Consider the following 22,634-nt stretch of genomic DNA (forward strand, 5'->3'; position numbering starts at 1 on the left):
ACAGCGGAATGGGAGGAAGAGACGCCAACTTGGGAGTTCAGCACGTAGGAGGTGCACAACTCACAACAGGTAGTAGGTCTACCACATCAGAGTCAGTTATCTGGTAATAATTGAGGTGCAGTGCATAAGGAGGCTCAGACTCCTCAGGAAAGCTATGACCGAGATTTGCCACCCGAGTCAAAAAGGCCTGCGTTGACTTTGCTATCAGCAATGCACTGGCAGTGAACGCCTACACTGCCCTCACTTTTAGCACCACAGGAACCTATAACGGACATCTTGGCAGTCAGTCATTCTGTCCTGTACTCCTCCATTAAGGAGGTCTTTCCATCTACCAGACTACAACTCTGACAGCCAAGAGCTGTAGCAGGTCACTCACTGCAGGCAGGGAGACAGTTAGGAGGATTCACTGTCCAGGTTGTTCACTGAGCTCTGCAATGGGGCACTATTATTTATTTTGTACAGATTTGCAATCATGGAACTATTATTTGCCACATTTGTTTATTTTTACAGTTGGCACTGTTTGTTTTTTGTCAACTGATGTTTTATTTTCTGCACATTTAATTCACCCCACTCATTTCTCATTAATTTTCTTCCTTCCCCTCCTGAAGATGTTGACTGCTCACTAGTTCCAGAGCTACTGTTTTCCCTCTTGTTCCTCTCGCAAGTGGCTATTATTCATGTATGAGCCTCGACAGAGGGTGGTGGAAGGCAGAAGACTATTTAACCATATGGAGCATCACAGCCAAGACCCATCATATTTTTACCAGAGATCAACACATGCACTTTCCGTCATATGCGCCCCCCCCCCCCCCCCCGCCGCCGCAGGAGTCAATGGATCAGCAGGAGGAACGTTGGCCAATTTTTCCATTCCCAGTCCTGGGTACTAATGGAACCCTTAAAGTCATCCAGTCAAAGGCTGGTTGGCGCTGTAGGTTTGCACACTGCCCTTTCACCTGTGGAACACAAGTTGGGAGTTTCAGCCTATACTAATGGGATGAAAATCTCTCTTGAAAGGTTTTAACTGAATTGAACTGGGGCAGTGTTGATCCAGTGCTTCGTGCACGAATCCACAGCATAAAAGTGCCCATTATTCAGCACTAATTGGAAGTTGACTCAGAGAGCCCTTAAGAATAGCTGGTATAGGAAATGAAAACAACACACTTGTGTATTAGAGGGTGCACCTTTGAAGTTGAAGCCAAGGCATATTGTTGGAACAGTGAAAAGAGATTTACTTTAACTTTTTCTCACAAGGAGGGGTTGGAGGGCAAGTAGGAGGCCACCTCTTACTGACTTACTCAGAAGCACATTGGAAACAGCTTCCGAAATGTGCGTGGTGCAAGGGAATCTAAAAAAGGCAAGAAAATAAAATGCAGGAAAAGGACGTAAGAAACCTTTTGTAAAATAACTGAACCTCCTAACTCCCTCGTTGCATTTGGAGGAATTCCTATTATCAAATGCATGGAATTCTAAAGTCAAACATTTCACTTGCGTGTACCCTCTAAAAATTTACAGGTGCTCATGTGCTCTATAAAATTTTACAAGTCAGACACTCATGGGTACACTAGGAACAACTATTTTCCTTAACCCTTAAAGCATTAGATCATTGCAGTTGCTGTGTTAATCATAAGGCGCTCCTGTTTATTCAGCAGAGAAAAAGGTTAATGTGGCATAATCTCAGTATAACACACATTATATAACTTTGTGTTTTCAGATAAAATTCCATTGCATTGGCAAGTAACCACAGCATTACTTAAGAATCCGATGCAAATAAAATTTTTATTATCGAGTCATATCTCAAGCAGCTGTTTCACATTATTTTCAAAATCAGAACACCAAAACAGAGCTATAGCACCATCCAGTGACAAAAGGGCAGTAATTTGACATTCACAATTTTCATGCAATGTTTTAGAGCAAGTTATCAGTTTGATCCAGCAATTCCACTGAACAACATTCCAGCTTTTTATTTGTCCAATTTAAGCAAATATTTAACTCCCCTTTTTTAGATGATACCAACCCGCACACCTCTTTTGACCAAGAAGACAGCAAAGAAGACAGCAATTAACTATTTATCTCCCTTTTTTAGGTGATACCAACCCACACACCTCTTCTGACCAAGAAGACAGCAAAGAAGACAGCAATTAACTTCTTCCTTGACAATGCTCATAAATTTTTCTAAGTGGCTGCTATGGAGGTATACAAGAGCATTGTGGGTTGATCAAGTCGTCCAATTTGCAATCCTTCCTGACAGCCCATAGCAACTATGGAGAATATATTTTTTTACTTTCTGGAAATAGCCATCATTGACCAAAAAAGGCTTTCATAGAAATGTATCTTTAAGTCTGAAGTCACTTTTTAAAATGAAGATCATGTAGAAATGCAGAGGCCTGGTGACGTGAGATAATACACAAATGCAATAAGAGTGACAGGATTCAGGTTTGTGTCTTGAAAACCCATGTACACAAATCTCTGATCTCAGAAAGAACCATCTGCTGATGCACCAAGCCAATTCAAAATACTTCTAAGCAAAGAATGATAAACCTGAAAGCAGTTGGAATGAGTCAGTCACATCACTCCCTTCCCAGCAGCCTCCTCGTCATTGTAACGGTGAGACTCAAAACTCAACAGATATGGATTTATGGGTTTGAACTTGCACTCCAATACTGCATATTGCAGCAATTTGGCGTGCCATTGTGTCGCACCCATCTGTATTTTTTATGTTCATATGGTGGAGCAGCATGGTGTGGAGCAATCACGTAAAAAGAATATATAAATAATTTAAAAAAAACAAACAGAATATGGCATTGTAAGAAGGAATTCATAATTTTCATCTTTTCACAAAGTACAACCTTTTCTATAACCCCTCCTAAAAGTGTAATATTAAAATAGTCATTTTCATCATTTATTATAAAGTATGCAGAACAATAACCATCCTCCTCAACTAACTGAATAGTCCCTAAAGAAAGCCAGAGCTCACCAAATTATAATTACTTTGAAAACAAAAGCATTAAAAAGACTCCACAATAGTACCTTACCAGTTATATACTTTTTGGTATTACTTCTAAATCGGTCATCAACCAGAATCAGTGCTCCCCAGTCATTCTTGTGTCGAATGCACCTGGAAGTGAGTAAATGTAATCTGCTAGCAATTATTTTCTAACAAAATTATCCCTCTCCATACTAAATAATAGTTTCAGCTTTTAAAATAGAGACTGATTTTCTGTACATTTCTGATACTGAGTATGATAAAAGAACACTTCATCTTTGGAGCCCCAGAGAAGTTGCACCATTTGCAATGCAAGTTATGCTCATCCTTCAGTATGAAGAAGATCTAGAGGGGATCTGATTCAAATGTTAACGGTAAGGATAATAAAAGTAGATGCATGTTTGAGATCCTAAGGATGAGTAAAACTAGGGGCAGCCCATAGAAACTGTGGAAGCAGGGAGTGAGGTCAGATGTCCGGAAATTTTTACTTTTCAGAGGGTGATTGATCTGTAAACAGGATTCTAGAGGAGGTAGTTCAGACTGTTTCTTTACATTCCTTCAACAAGGTTATAGGTTTATCTTCTTTAAAAAAAAAGGATGGTCACAAATGGAAGCCAAGAATAGATCATTCTAGAAAATAATTAATGCAACTGAGGCTTATTTGATCGGCCTTAGGCAGCCGAGGAGTTTTTGATAGAGGGATCCTCAACTTCCTACACGTCTTTCCCCCTCCGCGCCCGCCCCCACTTCTCCCAGGTGGTAGGGGGAAAGGAAGGTTGTATATAGGGATGGAAACATCCAAAAGATGGCACAACCATGTATGGGCCTAATGGCCTTTTATGCATCCTGCATGCACAAACATAAATAAAGTGCTGTCTTGAGTAAAACAACTGGAGGTGAAGTGTGCCAGAATCCAATGCATATCACAGCATCAGAATAACGATACACATTACGGCCCCCAAGTTTCCACATGATTTGCTCCTGATTTTTTAGGAGCAACTGGTGTAGAACGGAGTATCTTAGAAATCGGAATTCTCGTCATTTAGTTTGCTCCAGTTCTAGTCAGTTAGAACAGTTTCACTTTGGAACAGAATTTTTTTTTTTCAAAAGGGGGCGTGTCCGGCCACTTACGCCTGTTTTCAAAGTTTCGTGAGTGAAAACTTACTCCAAACTAACTTAGAATGGAGTAGGTGAAGATTTTTGTACGCTCGAAAAAACCTTGTCTACACTTTAGAAAATCAGGCGTAGGTTACAAATCAGGCGTAGGGAATGGTGGGGGGGGGGGTTTAAAGGGAAGTTTACAAACATTAAACACTTCCGTTTTACAAATAAAGAGCCATCATCAATAATAAATGATAAATACATCAATAAATCAATCCAAAAAAATTAATAAGAAATAATTTTTTTTTAAAATCAATAAATAAAACATTTTCTACTTACCGACTGCAGCACCAGGAGCCCGCCAACAGCGTGCTGGGATGCCCTCCCCAGTGTGTCTCTGTCAGTGTCTCTATCTCTCTGTCTGTCTGTGTGTGTCTCTCATTCTCTGTCTGTCAGTGTCTGTGTTTTTGACAGCGAGGGGAGGGGGAGGAAGGGGGTAGAGGGAGAGAGGGGGGGAGCAGAGGGAGGGAAGGGGGAGGAGAAAGGAGATGGGGGAGGAGAAAGGAGATGGGGGGGAAGGAGATTGGGGGGGGGGTAGGAGATTGGGGGACGGGGGGAAGGAGAAGGGGGAGGGAGGCTGAACGGGCCGGGCCCGAGACTTCGGGCAGGGCCTGTCCCCAGTACCAGATTTACAGGTAGGTGGCGTTGGGTCGGGTCGGGGGGAGCGCGGGTCGGGGGGGTGGTGGGAGGGAGGTTGTTTCGGTTCGGGTCGGGGGGAGAGAGGGAGAGGGAGGTCAGGTCGTGGAGAGGGAGGTCAGGTCGGGGGGAGGGAGGTCAGGTCGGATCCAGTCCGGGGGGGGCGGGAGCGGGAGTCGGGTCGGGTCCAGTCCGGGGGGGGGACGCGGGAGTCGGGTCGGTGTTGGGTCCGGAGGCGGGGGCAGGGGGAGAGAGCGGGAGTCGGGTCGCGTCCAGTCCAGGGGGGGGAAGCGGGAGTCGGGTCAGTGTCGGGTCCGGTCCGGAGGTGGGGGCAGGGGGGGAGGAGCGGGAGTCGGGTCGGGTCCAATCCGGGGGGGTCGGGGAGAGAGAGGGTCGTGTCCAGCCCAGGGGCAGAGGGGGGGGAAGAAGCGGGAGTCGGGTCGGATCCGGTCCGGAGGGGGGGGGGGGGGGGGAGTGGGAGTCGGGTCGGGTCCAGTCCGGGGGGGTTGAGTCGGGTCCGGGGGCAGGGGGGGGGGGGTGCGGGAGTTGGCTTGGGTGCGGTCCGGGGGCGGGGGGGGGGGGAGAGCGGGAGTCGGGTCAGTGTCGGGCCCGGAGGCGGGAATCAAGTCAGGTCGGGAGGAAGCAGGAGCTGGCCGTGGGAGGAGCCTTATTCACGCAACCCCAGTGAGGCCATTCGGCCAGGGCTAGGGGCTGCGTGCTTCGGCCCCTCCCACACAGTTTTGGGCGCCTGGAGCTACTGCACTTGCGTGCCCACTGTAGCGCGCATGTGCAGAGGTCCCGGCACTGTTTTCGGCGCAGGGACCTGGCTCCGCCCCCTACAGCTCCTGTTGCGCTGCGTCGAGGGCCAGAGGACCTGCAGGGAGGTGGAGAATTTGGAGGTTTTTTTTAGGCGCACTTTGTGGCGCGAAAAACGGGCGTCCAGGTCGGGACTGCGCCGTTCTAGGCGCAGCTCGAAACTTGGGCCCTATGAAACTGCTTTAACTGCATTGAGGTTCTCGTGTGATTCCCCACCCATCAGATTTGAATGATTGTGGCTAAATGAAGTAGGCTGCATCTTCTCAATGTTTACTCCAAAACTCAGAATGTTTCTGTGCACACAAGGTACGCATGTATATTACTGTTCCGTGTATATGCTTGTACAGTGGAGTTAACTGGGGAAGTACAACTCAGTTGGTGCAAGTGAGGTGGTATTGGTTAATGCACCTCACCTAAGCTACAGGTCTCACTATAATGTGTTTTAGATAAAGGTGGGGGGAGACGACAGACATGAAAAGGTGCTTCCAAAAATAATGTTGACATTTCCAGAGGAGCTGTATGTTGTCAATTTACAGAACTGATTTTTATTTCATCACAACATTTACTATTATAGTTGGGGTATTCTAGATTATACATTAGGATTTTACCATAGGATTTTACCTAGCAGCTGTTAAGAGTAGCATTGGTAGGGGCTTTCCAGTTGGGGGGAATGACGAGGTTATCATGCGAGTCATTGTGTTACCTTGCCTTATGATTTACAAATAAAGATCAACTGATTTCCCCACCCCCCCCCCATCAAACATCTAAATGCAAAGGTGGGTTCAACAGGGCTGCTACATGGAGCACTGACAGGGTTCCACCGGGTGGGAGAGAAAGGAAGGAAAGTTAGGGAAATCCAATAGGACCAGTCCATCCTGACACAAGTGCACAGGTCAACCAAATACGAGCAAATTAAAGTCTGCATTGCATATTATACCTCTCTTCCTGTTAAGACAGAGGTAGAACTATGAGAAGGTACATGTAAAAGGGAAACGGTAGGTTAGAAAGTATGAACAGAAATGTTTTAAAATGTAACTAAATTATTTCAAATAAAATTAAAATCACTGCTTAGACCTCAGCTGGAGTACTGTGGACAATTCTGGGCACTGCACTTCAGGAAAGATGTAAAAGCATTAGAAAAGGTACAAAAGAGGTTTACCAGGATGTTCCCAAAGATGAGGGACTTCAGTTGAGAGGTTGGAACAATTAGGGCTGTTCTCCTTGGAATAGAGAAGGTTAAGAGGTGACCTAATAGAGGTTTTCAAGATGAGAGGTTTTGATAAAGTAGGGAAAAAAATATTCCCTCTGGCGAGTGGGTCAATAATTAGAGGTCATAGATTCAAAATCACTGGCAAAAGATCTAGAAGGGAGATGATGAACTCTACTTGAATAGGTGGAAGCGGAGTCCATAAATAATTTTAAAAAGGAATTGACAAATACATGAAGATGAGGAACTTAGAGTTATGGACAAAAAACAGGCATGAGGAACTAAGCATGGTTGCTCTTTCAAAGAGCCAGCATGGGCATGGACTGGCCGAATGGCCTCCTTCTGTGCTGTAAGTTCCTAGAATTTTATGAAGCAATGGTACATAAGAAAATATTTTCTAAGGCTTAAGTAACTTGAATTTATTAAAACTTTGGTTTTAATCTTAATTTAGCAATACTTTGGCCATTTGATTCACTGCATAAACTGCTCTTCACTTATCCCCACAATTATAAAAGTATTCTATTAGATGGCTTCATGACACATTGCAGCACTATTGGAAATGAGGCTGATCAGAAGGCCTCCCAATTGGGGTAAAAATTAATGGGCAAGTGTTCTATTGCACTCTCAATAATCAACTTAGGAGCAGTAGTGGCAGAGGACTGGAACCAAATCACCTATATACACTCCTCAGTGAGAAGTGGTTTGTTTAAAAAGAATGCAATCAGGTGAACAATTTGCTTTCAGGGATTTGATTCTAGAAAATTTACCTATCCAGTGTAGTGACTGCACCACTTCTTGGGCTCAATTTTCCCCAAAGCATTTTTTTTGCCGTACTTGAAGAGTCACGCCCGATTTTTGGGGGCCCCCAAGTACGCCAAAAAAAGTGTTGTAAGTTTCCCCCGTTGTATCTCTTCATTTTGGCGTGGCCTAACCCGAGGGGGGTGGAGCCTTGATCTGCGCCAAACAGATCGGGCTGCCATGGTAACCAGGGACACAATGCGAGCTGAGATTGCAAAGTGAAGCATATAGCCAGCTCCCAAATACATTAAAAGAATTGAAAAAACACATAGCAGCAACTTACCTCCAACCCCGCCCGAAGGCTGTCCGGCCCGGCTACATTCTCGGTTGCCGGTTCGGGTCTCTCTCTCTCTCATGGGTCCAGACTGTGTGTGATAACCGGGGACTGAGAATGGAACCGGATAGCCTTCCCGTGTGTGAGAACCGGGGACCGAGAATGAGACCAGACAGTCTTCGGGCGGGGTTGGAGGCAAGTTGCTGCTATGTGTTTTTCAATTCTTTCACTGTGTCCATGCATCTGCTGCACTGCTTTCCTTATCTGCGCCGATTTCCTTAGCTCTCGGGAAGGTTTTTCAGGACAGGCCACATACACTGGCCTAATCAGAACTGGAGTAACTCTCAGCTGGCCAAACTTCGCTAAATGGCCAGAAGTGGTGTAGGTGGCTGATAAAAAAACTGACTTAAAAAATTCATAACTCACTGAGTTACGCTGATGCAAATTGATTGGAGAAACTGGGGATTTTTTAATTAGGCCAGAAAAAGCAGCCTGCTCCAAAAAAAACGGCGCAAATACTGGGGAAAATTGAGCCCCTTATTTGTAAATGAGTTTGCAATAGTTACACAGTATTGAGTAATTCAGCAAACGCCCAGGTTCTGCCCAAGTTGTGTTTTATGGTGTGGGCTAGTTAGACATCTATTCAAAAGTTAGGCATACTTTATTGAGTTTTAATGCCATGATCAATTAAAATTCATTCACACTAGCACCTATGACCTGCAATCCTATTTCCTTCCTAATATCAGGATGATATGCAAGCAAATTTGTCCACAGTACACTTGTTGATTATTTATGTCCATGCAACTGTTGCAACACCATGTAAAGGCCTATCACAAAGCAGTTCTACCAGAATCGTGCTCTGCTAAATCCATTTCATTGAGGCCTGCATAGCATATTCCCTCTCAGGATTTTGGCCTACACAATTACAGTTCCTCTCCCAATCACTGGACGCTACTTAACGGACTAGAAACAAAAACCTACAATATTAGCTCCTTCCCCAAAACCCGACTGATTAGAGTTTTTTTTTTTACTTGACCTGTAAACTCTTACCTGCCTAGGGCTTGATTCAGTGCTCGAAATGCCTGAATCTCATACCACTGACTACCGGGAAGCAGACCCCGTGTCCGTGAATGCTGGTCATTATATTTCCGTTTCAGTTCAACCTGGAGGGAACAAAAAACACAATTCAAATAGTTGCACATTAACATTGCTGAAACATGTACAACAGAAATGGGGCTGAACTTTATATAAAACAAAAGCAACAAAAAAACACTGAAGACACTCAGCAGGTTAGGCAGCATTTGTCGAGAGAACACGTCAACATTTTGGTTGTTGAACCCTTTATGAAACATCAATTGACTTGTGTTCTCTTGACAGATGCTGCCTAACCTGCTGAGCATCGCCATGGTTTTTTGTTTGTGTTACAGATCTCCAACATCTGCAGTATTTTGCTTTCTGAACTTTATGCAAGTGGTTTACAGTAAGACTTCTACAATCCAAATATCTCAACAACAGTTTTCACTTATATAACACCATTAACATTATAAAAAGGCCCCAAGGTCTTTCACAGAGGCACAAGGTAAAGAAAATGGATGCTGAGCCAAAGGCGCAAATATTAGGAGGGTGACCAAAAGCTTGGTTAAAGAGGTGGCTTTTAACAAAAGTCTAAAAGGAGACTAGAGAGGCAGGGGAAAAGCCAGGAAGGCATGTAAACAAAAGGATGAGAACTTTAAACTGGAGGCGTTGAAGGACTGGAAGCCAATGCAGGTTAACAAGGACAGGGGTGACGGGTCACTGGTTCTTGGTGCGGGTTAGGATATAGGCAGCAGAGTTTGGATGAGCTACAGATTATTAAGGAAGAATGGGAGGCTAGCCAGGAAAACATTGGAATAGTCAAATCTGGAGATGACAAAGGCATGGAAGAGGGTTTCAGCAGCAGATGGGCTGAGGGGCGGAGGCAGGTGAGGTTACGGAGGTGGAAATAGGGGCTCTTAGTGATGAAGAGGGTATGGGATTGGAAACTCTGCTCAGGGTTAAATAGGCAACAAAGCTGTGAACAGTGTAGTTCGACCTGAGACAGTCGCCTGGGAGAGAGATGGAATCGATGGCAAGGACATGGAATTTGGGGACCGAAGACAACTGTTACGGTATTACCAATTTTTAGCTAAAAGAAAACTATGATTCATCCAAGCAGACTAACAACACCGAGGCAGCAGAGGCTGAGAGACGTAGTGGAGAGGTAGAGCTGGGTATCATCAACATATACGTGGAAGCTGGCCCCACATCTACATGTCGCCAAGGGCCAGGAAACAAGAATAGATCCATGGGAAACTCCAAAAGTAACAGTGCAGGAGCAGGAAGGGGAGCCATTGCTGCAGAGTAGAAGACATATATGTACTGTATTACATAAGTGTACACAAAATATATATTCAATTCAAATATTTGAATGTTTATTTTCACAGCTGCATAGTGAAACATTATCCACTTTGATTTTTTGCGCAATTCTGTACACCAAATAATTAAATGTGAACACACATGTTCTTTTGGCATCCTTTAGATAGTCAAGTTTTAATGTCATCATACAAAGAACAGAAATTCCTGATCATAAACCAAAAAACATAAACATGATGACATAGTTTAAAAACCGCATAAACTCTTCAAATTTAAAAAAAATCACAGAACTTCTGCTCACAATAAGTCTAAGATGATATAGCAGAAAAAGTCACAACACAACAAATTGTTGAACCTCAAAGACTGCACCACAATGTTGAGTCAATAAAGGGATGCATTATATTGATTTTTCTTTCTTTTGCTCCCTTGAAAGCTACTCTATGGATTTCTCGACAAAGCAGGTAATGCTATTGTATCTGATTGATGAAATATACAAGCTCAATGCTTAAATGGGTTAAAGGGACACTAAACCCCAGTGGATCATTCCTTGCTCTGTTTTGCTCATTCCTGTGTTTAATTATTGTGAAAGTTTCTCAGCTATTTCATGTTCCTTCGGTTAGATTCCATTGAGCTGTCATTTTTTACAAATGAGAATTGCAGGTATATGATGTCAAAGTTAGTTGCTTAAGTGAGAATTAGGGATACATTTTATACAGGAATTGTAAAAGAAAAGCAACAGAATTTACTCATAATTGTTAGCAAGGAAAAAAGATGTGGCAATGTTAAGAGCTAAAATAAGTCGGCAGAGTTTATGAAGCAAGTAAAAACACAGCTCCTAAGTATTAACAGTAATTAAATAGATAACATAGTTAAATGTACTGATAAAAATGACTTAATCAATGGATTTTGCATTCATTGCAACATATGAACAATTCTGCAACTAACCATCAAAACAGCACATTAACATTTAGAATCACAATGCACATATGCACTAATAAGTGGTTCAATTTTTACCCGTGCTTATTTATCTCAAAAATCAGCAAGTTACACTCAATTCAACTGCTCTTCCTTTAGCAAGACCCAAAGTAGAGTAGCACTGTGTTGTCTTCAGTACAAGAACTGGAGTGGGCACAGTGTTCCAGAAAGCAATGCACATCATATCACAATGAATGCTGCACTTTGAGAGCCCAAATTTCCCCAGGAGTTCCTCTGTTTTTTTTTGAGGAACTTGATTTGTCTAGAGTATCTTAAAAATCCCCATTCTACACAGTTAATTTGTGCCAGTGTAAGTGAGTTAGTTGGGATTTTTTTTAAGTTTAGTTTTTTTCCCCAAAAGGCAGCGTTACCAGCCACCTATGCCTGATTTGGCTATTTAATCTAGTTTGGACAGCTAATAGTTGCTCCAAACTAACTTAGGTCAGCGTATGTGGCCACTTGTGGCTGCACTGAAAACCCTTGCGGAGAGTTAAGAAATCAGCGCAAGTAGCCAGAGATTGCGGTGCGGGGGGGGGGGGCAGGGGGAAGGGAAGTGAGAGGACCTTGCAAAACACTAAACACCTTCACAAAATCATTAAAAAAGCATAAAAATCAACAACAATAAATTTTTAAAAAATAAATAAAAAATAAAACTTGTCACCAAGAGCTCAAGGCTGGGCATACAACGTACATTAGTTCACACAGATTGGCTATCCTATCAACATTAAATGAAAGCTATCTTTAATAGTCTAAAATGCTCTGTCCATTTCAACATATCGACATGCAAAATTTAGTTAAACGATAGATTGATCTGAGAGTTTCTCACTGAAATTAAGCAGCATCGATGCCAGCATGTCTTTGGACTAGCTATGACCTCCATCTCTGGATAGCCTATTAACATTTCAGATCACCACTAGCCTCGCTCTATGCTGCTAGCTTATTGTTACGAAAATTCAGAATTTAATATTACAGAAATATATTTATCTGCATCAGAACTGGACTTTTCTTTAAAGACAAAACACTACCCTTCCCACCTGGCTATAAAAAAATGTTCCTTGTACGCGAGTCCCAACGGCTCATGTATGCAACTGTGCACACTCTGCTAAGCGATTCACCACAGTTGCTGGTGCTGCTAAACAACAGGATTCCATGAACTCCGTGGGAACCTGTCTGACAGACACACAACTCCTGCTAGCACCCCTAACTTACTTCAACCATGGCTGTGTGTTGTGCAGCATAGTTTACCAGTGCAGTGCTGTTGAAGAGTATCGGGTCGTCCCTTTGGCCAGGGGCAGGGGCGGCGAGTATCGGGTCGTCCCTTTGGCCAGGGGCAGGGGCGGCGAGTATCGGGTCGTCCCTTTGGCCAGGGACAGGGGCGGCGAGCGTCGGATCGTCCCTTTGGCCAGGGATAGGGGCGGCGAGCGTCGGGTCAGGCTCACAGCCTGCAGGATACGCTGGGAGGGCGAGGAGCTACTGCGCATGCGCGCAGCTGCCGGCACGGTTTCCGGTGCAGGGCTGTAGCTCCGCCCCCCACGCCAAAGCCTACAACGGTCCACGGAACAGGGAGAATACCGAGGTAAATTTTCGGCGCCGTATTTGGAGTACAAAGTCGGCGCACCTCAGGCAAGTGTGCCGTTTTAACCGGAGGGCCAAATTGCAGTGGTCTGCCAGAAAGTAGATTTGATTGTGCACAGCTGGGTGAAGCGAGTTCTTTATACTGATTTCTCTCAATTGTCAAAATTCTCAATTCAAAAAAGCAAAACACAAACATACCAAAGCTTATTAGCGTTGCTCTTCCATAAAAGCTAATTTTATATATAAAATCCAACTTTTTCACTACACAGAAACAATTGTCTCACTAAGTCAAAGAATCAATTTGAGAAACCAGTGCTGTCATCACCGAGCTAGGTAAAACAGAGTTGTCTCTTACCCCCTCACTTAAATATGTTTTATGCATTACTGTTTGTTAGTTTTTAAAAATGCTTCTGCAAATGAAGAACATTACTGCCATCTGTGTCCCATTCTTAATAAGTTAGCACTTAACTGGATGGCTACAATTATTTGAAAGTTGGTAACTGAATGTCAGCTTGATTCACTGGTAGCATTCTTCCCTGAGCCACAAGGTTCTGGGATCAAGTCCTACTTCAGATCTAATGTAGGCTAACACTTCAGTGCAGTACTGAGTGAGTACTGCATTGTCGGAGATGCCATCTTTCAGATGAGAGATTAAACCAAGGCCCTCTATATCTGGACACAAAATATCCTTCACTTTTTTTTCAAGAGCAGAATGCTCACTGACATTCATCCTACAGCCAGAACCACTAATACAAATGAAATAGTCCCTTCATTTCATTGATATTTGTGGGACCTTTCTGTGGGTAAAATAGCTGCCGCATTTGCTTACAAAAACAAATTATTACAGTTCAAAAATTAATTCATTGGCAATGGAGTCCTTGGGGATATCTTGAGGACAGGAATTGGCAGGTATACCAGTGACCAGACTGGGCTTTGCTGGGCTATTATTATGAAATTATATTAGTAATATCAGTTACAACTGACAGCCATGAGGAAAATGCCCAACTAGATACAGTACAAAGTTTCATTTGTAGCGATGTCAGCATCAGAAAAATGTTAGAAGTAAAATATATGATCAAAGAGACACAAAATCAGACACATGCAACTGTGTTTAATTTTTTTTTTAAAAGATTAAGTTATGTCAAAATCCCCCCCACCATAGGAAGTCTCTCGAAGCTTCCACGCCAAAAAGGTACACAGGTGTTGCAATGAAGGACCTAATATTCCAGATCTGGAACTACATTGTGAAAGGTGAAGGGTGGAAGATGCCTGTGCGTGGATTTTTTTAACGTGTGCTGACCATGGCACACCAGCCACCACACGGGCTCGACAGAGCTAGGTCTTGGTCCAGTGGCAAGAATTACCCAAAACTAACTGGAGACCAGCTCTGTTGCACAGACCGAGTGCACACACGTATCGCAGTGTGGGCTGGACCGTGCTGCTCCGGGCCCTCGTTTCTTCTGGGCCCCAGATTCACACCTCTCTTGGGCCCCGGTCACTTCCCTCTACGGACTCTTGCCAAAATAGGTTACAGGCTCAAATTTCCCCAGGAGTTACCCTGCTTTTTTTGGAGTAACTTAAAAATCGCAAATTTCCCCATTTAACTTGCTCCAGTGCAAATCAGTTCGTTAGGTTTTTTTTTTTAAGGTTAGTTTTTTTTCTCCAAAAGGGGGCGTGACCAGCCACTTGCGCCTGTTTTGGCCATGGAAGCAAATTTGGCCAGCTAAAAGTTATTCCAAACTAACTTAGGCCAGTATATGTGGCCACTTTTGTAGGCACAGAAAAACCTTACCTACATTTAAGAAATCAGCGTAGGTAGCCATAGATTGGGGGGGGGGGGGGGGAGGGTGGAGGTAAGTTAGAGGATTCTAAAGCACTAAACACCTCTAAAGCATCAGCACATCAAAATGACATCATCCAAAATAAATGAAAGATAAATCAGCTGCTGAATATAGAGCAGTCCTGCCTTGCCAACCGCAGAACGCACCGGCTAGCCAGGGCTAGGGGAGTCCGCACGCATGACTGTAGGGGTGAGGGATGTTTATTTTTTTTTACAGTTGTTCTTAAATGTTGTGTGGTGCTAATGGAACATGATTCAGTTTTAATGCAAAATATCTTTTATTGGGAAGTTTACAATGCACTTCAACAACAACAGCAAAGAAAGGCTGCACCTATCTCTCACCCACATATCGGGGAATGTGCACTTCCTCATAGGGGCGGTGATGGGGAGGGGATTTGAGTCTCAACAGAGGCTGGTGTGGGGATTGCAGTGGGAGTGGCATTTGATTGTCAGGCCTATGTGCCTTATTGCAGCAGCTAGCTCCCTCATGGCCTCTGCCATCATTTGCACTCCCTCTGACATGCCCGCCCTCAGTGCTGATATTTCTCCCGACAGTGTCGCAACCTCATCACGTACCCCACTGACAGCGGCCACAAGTGATCGGGTAAGCGCATTGGTCTCCTCACCCAATGACATAACCTGATGTACATCTAATGAAGGCTGCATCTCAGGAGAGACTGGTCGGCTTCTCCTACCCCTCGCCGTGGGTCTGCATAGCGGCATCCCTCCAGTGCGAGGCGCAGGCTGGGACGGTGGGGCCCTGGGTGTTACAACCTACATTCCACCACCGCCACTGGCACCCGCAACCTCAGAAGGTGTGAAACCAAGGAATGCCGTGGCTGAGCTCATGGAGGTGTCTGGCAAAGTGATGCCCCGTACCATGGACTGATCCATATCGCGATCAGCATTCTCCTGTGAACACAGATCCACGGACCCCTCCTCCCCCCACCCGCCTTGATCTGGAGCGGACGCATCTGGATCTTCTTGTTGATCTTCAGGATGTTCAGTATTATCTTCTTCTGCAAAATACAACAGATCAGTCAAATGGTTAGCAGGAAAGAGTACTCATGGGTGGAATGAGTACTCTCACATGTAGCAGGCCAGTCAGCAGGTTGATTTGAAGGATGACGAAGCATTTTCATGATTGACCCTCACCCTCGCGTGTGGGCCCAGCTTGTGCAGAGCTGATTCTTTTTCTGCAAGTGCGACTCAGCAAGGCAGCGATCCTCTGTTCCAGGGGTGATAGTTGGTGCAAATTTGGCGGCCCTCCTCCTGTTCTACTTCTCTCCCTTTTGTTGTGGGCCAATTTCTTCTGCAAAGATGAAAATATAATTTTTGCCACATGGTGAGCTTCTGATGGATGGGACATAAACAGATGATCACAGTAACAATTGCAATTCCATTTAAAACTCAAGATAATACTAACACTCACTACTTTATCAACGTGCTGCCATTTCTTTTTACTCTGGCTTCCACTTCTTGTGGTCTTCACCCCTGCGGAGAATTCTTCTGCAATTAGGTTCCAGCGTCTCCTCATTTCTTTGGGTGGAACTTTTGTGGGACCACTCTTACTGATATCCAGCTCCTGCCATCTATCCTCAATGACAGTAATTAGTTTCTCCACCTCCTCGTGCAAGAAGTTCTTCATCCTTGTTGCATGCTCTTGCGTCATTGGTGTATTGGATTTACACTTAAGTGATCTTGAAAACACAGTTCTCACCTTTCATGCATCTATGCAGCACGTCTCTCCACTCCATCAGGCACCCAAAAATCACACATTACCTTCTAATATGGCCCACTGCCAATGCTGCTGAGGCACTGAGGCCGCTCTCCCTTTAAATAGCCGATTGCCAAGCTTCCTGCCCATGCGCGCACGCGTTAACGCGCATTGCGCACGTGTGCACGCACAAACTGTCATGCGTCTCCCTACCGGCACTCGAGGACACGCCGGGCCCAAGCCCCGCCTCCCTGCTGGCTGCGCTGAACAAACGCGGCCCAAGCTCCGCGCCCCCCCCGCAGGTTTCTCCGTGCCACGCCAGGGGCCCACAGCGATCCAGGAACGGCCAAATTATCCCGGTAAGTTTTCGGCACATTTTCCCCCCCACAAAGTCGGCGCACCACATCTAACTATGCCGCTCTAAGCGGCTGGGGAAATTTGGGTCCTATATATTTAAATCAAAATGAGTGAGTCTTCAAATGAGTGAAAGCTGAAAATTCTGCATTTGGAATCATCATAGGCAGTCCCTTGAAATCGAGGAAAACTTGCTTCCACTCAAAAAGTGAGTTCTTGGGTGACTGAACAGTCCAATATGGGGATTACAGTCTCTGTCACAGGTGGGATTGACAGTTGTTGGAGGAAATGGTGGGTGGGGAGTCTGGTTTGCCGCACGCTCCTTTCGCTGCCTGCACTTGTTTTCTGCATGCTCTCGACAACAAGACTTGAGGTGCTCAGCGCCCTCCGAGGCTCTTCCTCCACTTAGGGCGGTCTTTGGCCAGGGACTCCCAGGTGTCAGTGGGGATGTTGCACTTAATCAAGGAGGCTTTGGTGTCCTTGAAACGTTTCCTCTGCCCACCTGGGGCTCGTTTGCTGTGTGGGAGTTCCGAGTAGAGCGCTTGTTTTGGGAGTCTTGTGTCAGGCATGTGAACAATGTGGCCCACCCAACAGAGCTGGTCGAGTGTGGTCAGTGCTTCGATGCTGGGGATGTTGGCCTGATCAAGAACACTGACGTTGGTGCGTCTATCCTCACAGGGGATTCTATGCTAGTTCTCATTTCACAACATGGGTTTAAAGTGGCAGTTTCTGTGCTGAGGGCAGGGTTGGGGGCTTGTGTCAATAGAACCGTCAGAAAGGTACTACAAACGACTTCATATTTCCCCAATTCTAGATGGAGGACGATCATCACATTCTGATTTGGGTATATCTTTCAGCCACGTGTTTGCTGTAGAAATTGTACTCTATAATGGGGGGAAATATCACTAACATCTTCCAGAAAGCAGTTAGAAGTATACAACTGTGCCCATTGTGATGGCTTGCTCTCAGGCGAGTTGGCTTAGGTGCCATGAACTGAGTCACAATATTGTGAGGCCAGTTACAGGCTTGTGGCATGACCAGAACATGTACAGGAGATTGTTGTCCTCGCTACAGCTCCTCTAGCAATCATCCAATACAGAGGGAAGGAATTTGTGAAGCCTATGTGGGATGTGATATGTGAAGTATCTGATCTTGAGTGAGCCCTTGTGCATTTTATTTCATGTGGTGGTGCCAGGGCATGTTTTCAGACTTCTGATCATTCTTCCTAGAGCAGCATGCTTAAAAACGCAGTTGAAAACAGTAACATTTGAAAGAAGAGAATAATTTGAAGATTGAGAACACACAGCGTTACTTTATAACAGATAGAACAGTCTCCTAAGTGCCACTCAAAAGGCAAACTAATGGACTGCCTTAGGCAGCGTGTTAGATTTATAATGGAGTACAGTTTGAAAGATGAGAGAATGACTGACCGACAAACAAACTTAATCGTAACATAAGATTCAATACATTTCTCCCTGCCCAACATAATTGTGAGAAATACTGACTATTTCTTATTTTGAAAGCACTGATTCACAATACAGCTGTGCCCTATTAAAAACTTTAAAATGTGGGCGGTTTTAAAGGTTGCTTCAAAGAAAAAGACCACTTTCAAGATGATTTAGTGGAAATACGTTCAATAGTAATACGAATCTACACAATACCAGTTTTGATAATGAGCACTTAGGTCTTTTGTTAAATTCTGAAATAGAGGAGGGCTGATTAAAGCATAAATTCCCACCAAATGTTGCAGTCAGCTCAAGGTTCCTCCTTCCAGCATAAAACATGCTGAAACATTCATTATGACCATTAGTATATAGATTATGATGTAACTATTGAGATGTGGCAGCTGCATTTATTCTCAGAATGTGGGCTTTTACCACACATTAATACCCACTCTCTGCTGACATAGGATAACAGATTCAATAATCTATCTACTAACAGCAAATAGAGTATGCAACACTGCCTAACCCTCTTTTTCCCCCCCATATGGGATAATGAAATGATCGCAACTAATTCATTTTGAATACCACAAAACATTCAATCTTTACACAAACCTGTCACTTTAAATCCGATTCCTTTATAGGAACAGTTGCATTTTTAATGCTGTACAGAAGCTGAAGTTAAAAAAACTGTTTAAATGCAACGAGGCATTGTGTTTGATGCTTATTTCAATATGCTTGGTTCAAACAAGCATAAAAAAAACAAACTAGGTGGAAATCAAGCAACCATGATGCAGTGCTCATTTTAATATGCTTTACATTTGATTCCAACAGCTTTTGTACAAATCAGCGCATAATCCGCACCACAACCAATATGTGCAACTTACAGTGCAATGTTGCATAACAATGTTCGAAGAATTCAGAAGCAATTTCAATGTGCTTCACATAAACAAAACAAATGCCCACAGAATCACTATGAAAGATGTGCAACAGTGAATGAGTATGTTTCAGAGGAACACATGACAGTTCTGGCCAATTCATAACCCCATAACTCCTAGTGAAAAGATGCTTACATATGTAAGTAATAATTCACTGACAGAGAACTGCCATTTCTAATTGCACTACCCATGTCTTATCCCTAGTATTATTTGCATTATTCTTATCAAATTACTCAAATCATTTGATTCAATTTACCACAAGAGTTGGCATTAATGGATGGTAAAAAGTTCATTCCTATAACAAGCATAAAAGGATCAAACATTGCACCATATGATCCATGCACTGCCATTCGAACAATGAATGTCTAAGATATTCCTCTGTAACAATGATCATTTCACTACATTATGTGGTAACAGGGGACTTCAAGCTGATTATAGGTTGAGACAGCTCTCTCCAACATAAAAGACACTGGGATATCCATTTTAACCCCATGAAAGCAAATGAGGTTACTGATGTACTGTACTGTTTTCAGGCATATCATTTCAGGAGTATTGTCAGAACGGGTTTCTATCAATGTAAAACAGAATGACAACAAAACCTTATTTTAGTATACGTGTGGTGCTTGCTTTTATTAAATAAAAGCCACCAATTATCTTTAAATTTAGGAAAATCTGGAACATACCAGGATAAAGGGCAATTAGAGAAATGTGGAGTCAATCCCAGAAAATGAAATTAACAGGAAGTTCTGTGTTCAATACAAAGTTTTAGGGAAAAGTACACACACTGCCCTCAGTATCAAAAGGTTTCTATTTAATGAAGTAGCTGAAACATATACCTAGATTTATCAGACACCTACCCGCATAACTATCCATCACTGATAAAACAACAGGCTACCCATATCAGAAAATGGAGTCTGCATCTATTACTAGTACCAACCTCCAACTGCCCCCTTGGCTCAAAATCTTCATCGAGAGCTTCAACATTTTGTTGCTGATAATTTGTCTATTCCATTACCATCTACAACTACAATTATGTCTCCTAGGTTTTACTGTGCAATATTGCACCATGAGACAAGAGGAGGTGCTTGCCCCACTTTTTCTATAAAAAAAATACAAGATTATGGGGCTGAAATTGGTGAAGGGCAAGGGCCACCCAAGTGTCGCCCAAAAGACCGCTGATGGCCGCCGCGAAACCTGACGGTACTCTGGGCGGGGCTTACAGCAAAAAAGTCCTTGAAAGGGTGGCCGGCGGCAAAAGAGGGACTTACGCCGTCAATCTGGGCAGCAGCGGGCAGAAGCTCTCATTCTCGGCGGCAAAGGCGTTTGCCGCCCAAGATGGAGTCAGGCCCACAGAGAGTCGAAGAGCTGCAGATAAAAAGCATTAAAAAAAAAACATCGGAAGACCTTCAGGGGACCCCATCAAGATAAGTCGCTGTAAAGAACACTTAAAAAAATTGTTTACTAACCTTTTTTTTTAAGCTCTTTATACTCAACGCCAGGGGCAGACCAGCCTCCTCACATCAGTCCACCCCCATTCTGGCGCCAACTCCCGCACGTAGTAATCTGGCATCTCGGCAGGCGGGAGGTCAGTTGCGCCATTTGGCCGTCCGCTGACATCAGCGGGCTGTTCCCAGCGGTTCTCCCCTCCCGCCCGCTCCAGACCAAATCAAAACTGGCACTGGGCGCAACTCGAGGAGGAATGTTGGCGGCAGTGGGTAGTAAGGCCATCAATTTCGGCCTCTATGACTTTGGGCAAGAGCAGGTTACTGAAAAATAAAGCAAGTAGTCTTCTCATATGACAGATGAGGATGTCACTTTTGTACTGGGGTATTTTATATTTTATATATGTTGTATTTCTCGTTAGTTTATCAAAAGCTGTGAAGAAAGAAGTGTTCCGCACAATTCACTAATTCTACATTAAAATATTCCGCTTCAGAAATCCATAGTAAAGCAATTTTGTAAATGTTATGCTATAGAAAACATGTGTGCTCTGAAAGCTGAAAAGTACTTATGTACTCAACAGATTAATAATTATAAAAATTGCAATGGCTGACTGACAAAGAAGATAATCTGTCCATGAAAACCCAAATAAACAAGAAATGAGTATTCACTGTTCACGTCAACCTTTTTAGAACCGTAAGTGAATATTGTTTTGACATAAAATGCCGCTGGTCAAAAAATAATTGCTGTTGACTATTATTTACAAATCTGATCATAATGCTCTACAGGTCACATTAACATAGTATCTCAGAAGTATAACTTCTCAGTTAAAATTGTTTATACAATCTCCAACATGACCATATAAGAATTCTATTATTACCTATTCATCACCACTACAGATTTGATCTGTCATGCTTTAAAGAATAAAGGTTTGTTGTGGTTCATTCAAGGGTAAATTTGCTAGTGGGCAAAATCCTGGGTTTCCTACCTGCTGGCTGATGTTTTTAACTAGGTCAATTCATATAACTATTGAAAATGAAGAAGTGGGGCTCACCTGAAGGCCAAGTTGGTAAAAGTGTGTCCAGCGTGGTGATTAGCCAAATAGCCCAGAAGGCACTCGGTTTACTGATCCCAGCAAGAAGTGCTATAATTGACCTCAATGCTCAGGCTATAGGGGGCAGCAAATCTTGGCATTCCGAAGGGACTGCTCCCTCCGCGACACCCTGGTCCATTCTGCAGTCACCTTCCCATGCAAGCGCAGGAGATGCAACATCTGCCCTTTTACCTCCTCCCTTCCCATTCGCCAGTGCCCCAAATACTCCTTCCAGGTGAAACAGCGATTTACTTGTACTTCTTTCAATTTAGTATACTGTATTCGCTGCTCACGATGTGGTCTCTTCTACATTGGGGAGACCAAGCGCAGATTGGGTGACCGCTTTGCAGAACACCTCCAATCAGTCCGTGACTGTGACCCTGAGCTTCCGGTCGCCTGTCACTTTAATTCTCCACTCCACTCCACACCGATATCTCCGTCCTCGGACTCCTACACTGTTCCAATGCTCAATACAAGCTCGAGGAACAGCACCTCATCTTTCGTTCAGGCACTTTACAGCCTTCTGGACTCAACATCGAGTTCAACAATTTCAGAGCATAACCTCTGCCCATTTTTGGCTCCCTCCCCACCCCCCCGCTTATATATTTGTTCTCTTTGTCTCTCATAGCAGCTGGCCATTATCCCGCCATGCACACCCTATCTAGACTAACCTTTTTCTAACTCCTGCCATTACCATTTCAATTTGGCCCATCATCCCTTTTGTCTTTCTAATCTCTCCTGTCTTCCATTCTATCACAGACCTTCCTTTTTGTTCTTTCTACCCCTCCCCCTTTCAGTGCTCCTTAAGAATGTGCTCTTTTCAAACATTCGCCAGCTCTGACGAAGGGTCGCTGACCCGAAACTTTAACTTTGTTTTTCTCTCCACAGATGCTGCCTGATCCGCTGAGATTTCCAGCATTTTCTGCTTTTATTTCAGATTCCAGCAATCACAGTATTTTGCTTTTGAAGTCAGTGACCCTTCTCACTTCTGATCGCT

At 43.9% G+C, this 22,634-nt stretch overlaps 1 protein-coding gene across 3 annotated transcripts in view; it reads right to left on the bottom strand.

Annotated features, from left to right (window-relative positions):
• The window catches only part of brip1 (BRCA1 interacting helicase 1), a 533,845-nt gene that overhangs the window by 295,553 nt on the left and 215,658 nt on the right, over window positions 1-22,634 (bottom strand). For all 3 annotated transcript variants that reach the window (XM_070856933.1, XM_070856935.1, XM_070856934.1), the window contains exons 17-18: window positions 8,926-9,038; window positions 3,033-3,115 (exon numbers count right to left, since the gene is read on the bottom strand). In XM_070856933.1, coding sequence (XP_070713034.1) covers window positions 3,033-3,115; window positions 8,926-9,038 — 196 coding nt within the window. The remainder of the gene's footprint in view (window positions 1-3,032; window positions 3,116-8,925; window positions 9,039-22,634) is intronic.

The sequence above is a fragment of the Pristiophorus japonicus genome, chromosome 16 (assembly GCF_044704955.1).
Source record: "Pristiophorus japonicus isolate sPriJap1 chromosome 16, sPriJap1.hap1, whole genome shotgun sequence".
Taxonomy (NCBI): Eukaryota; Metazoa; Chordata; class Chondrichthyes; family Pristiophoridae; genus Pristiophorus; species Pristiophorus japonicus.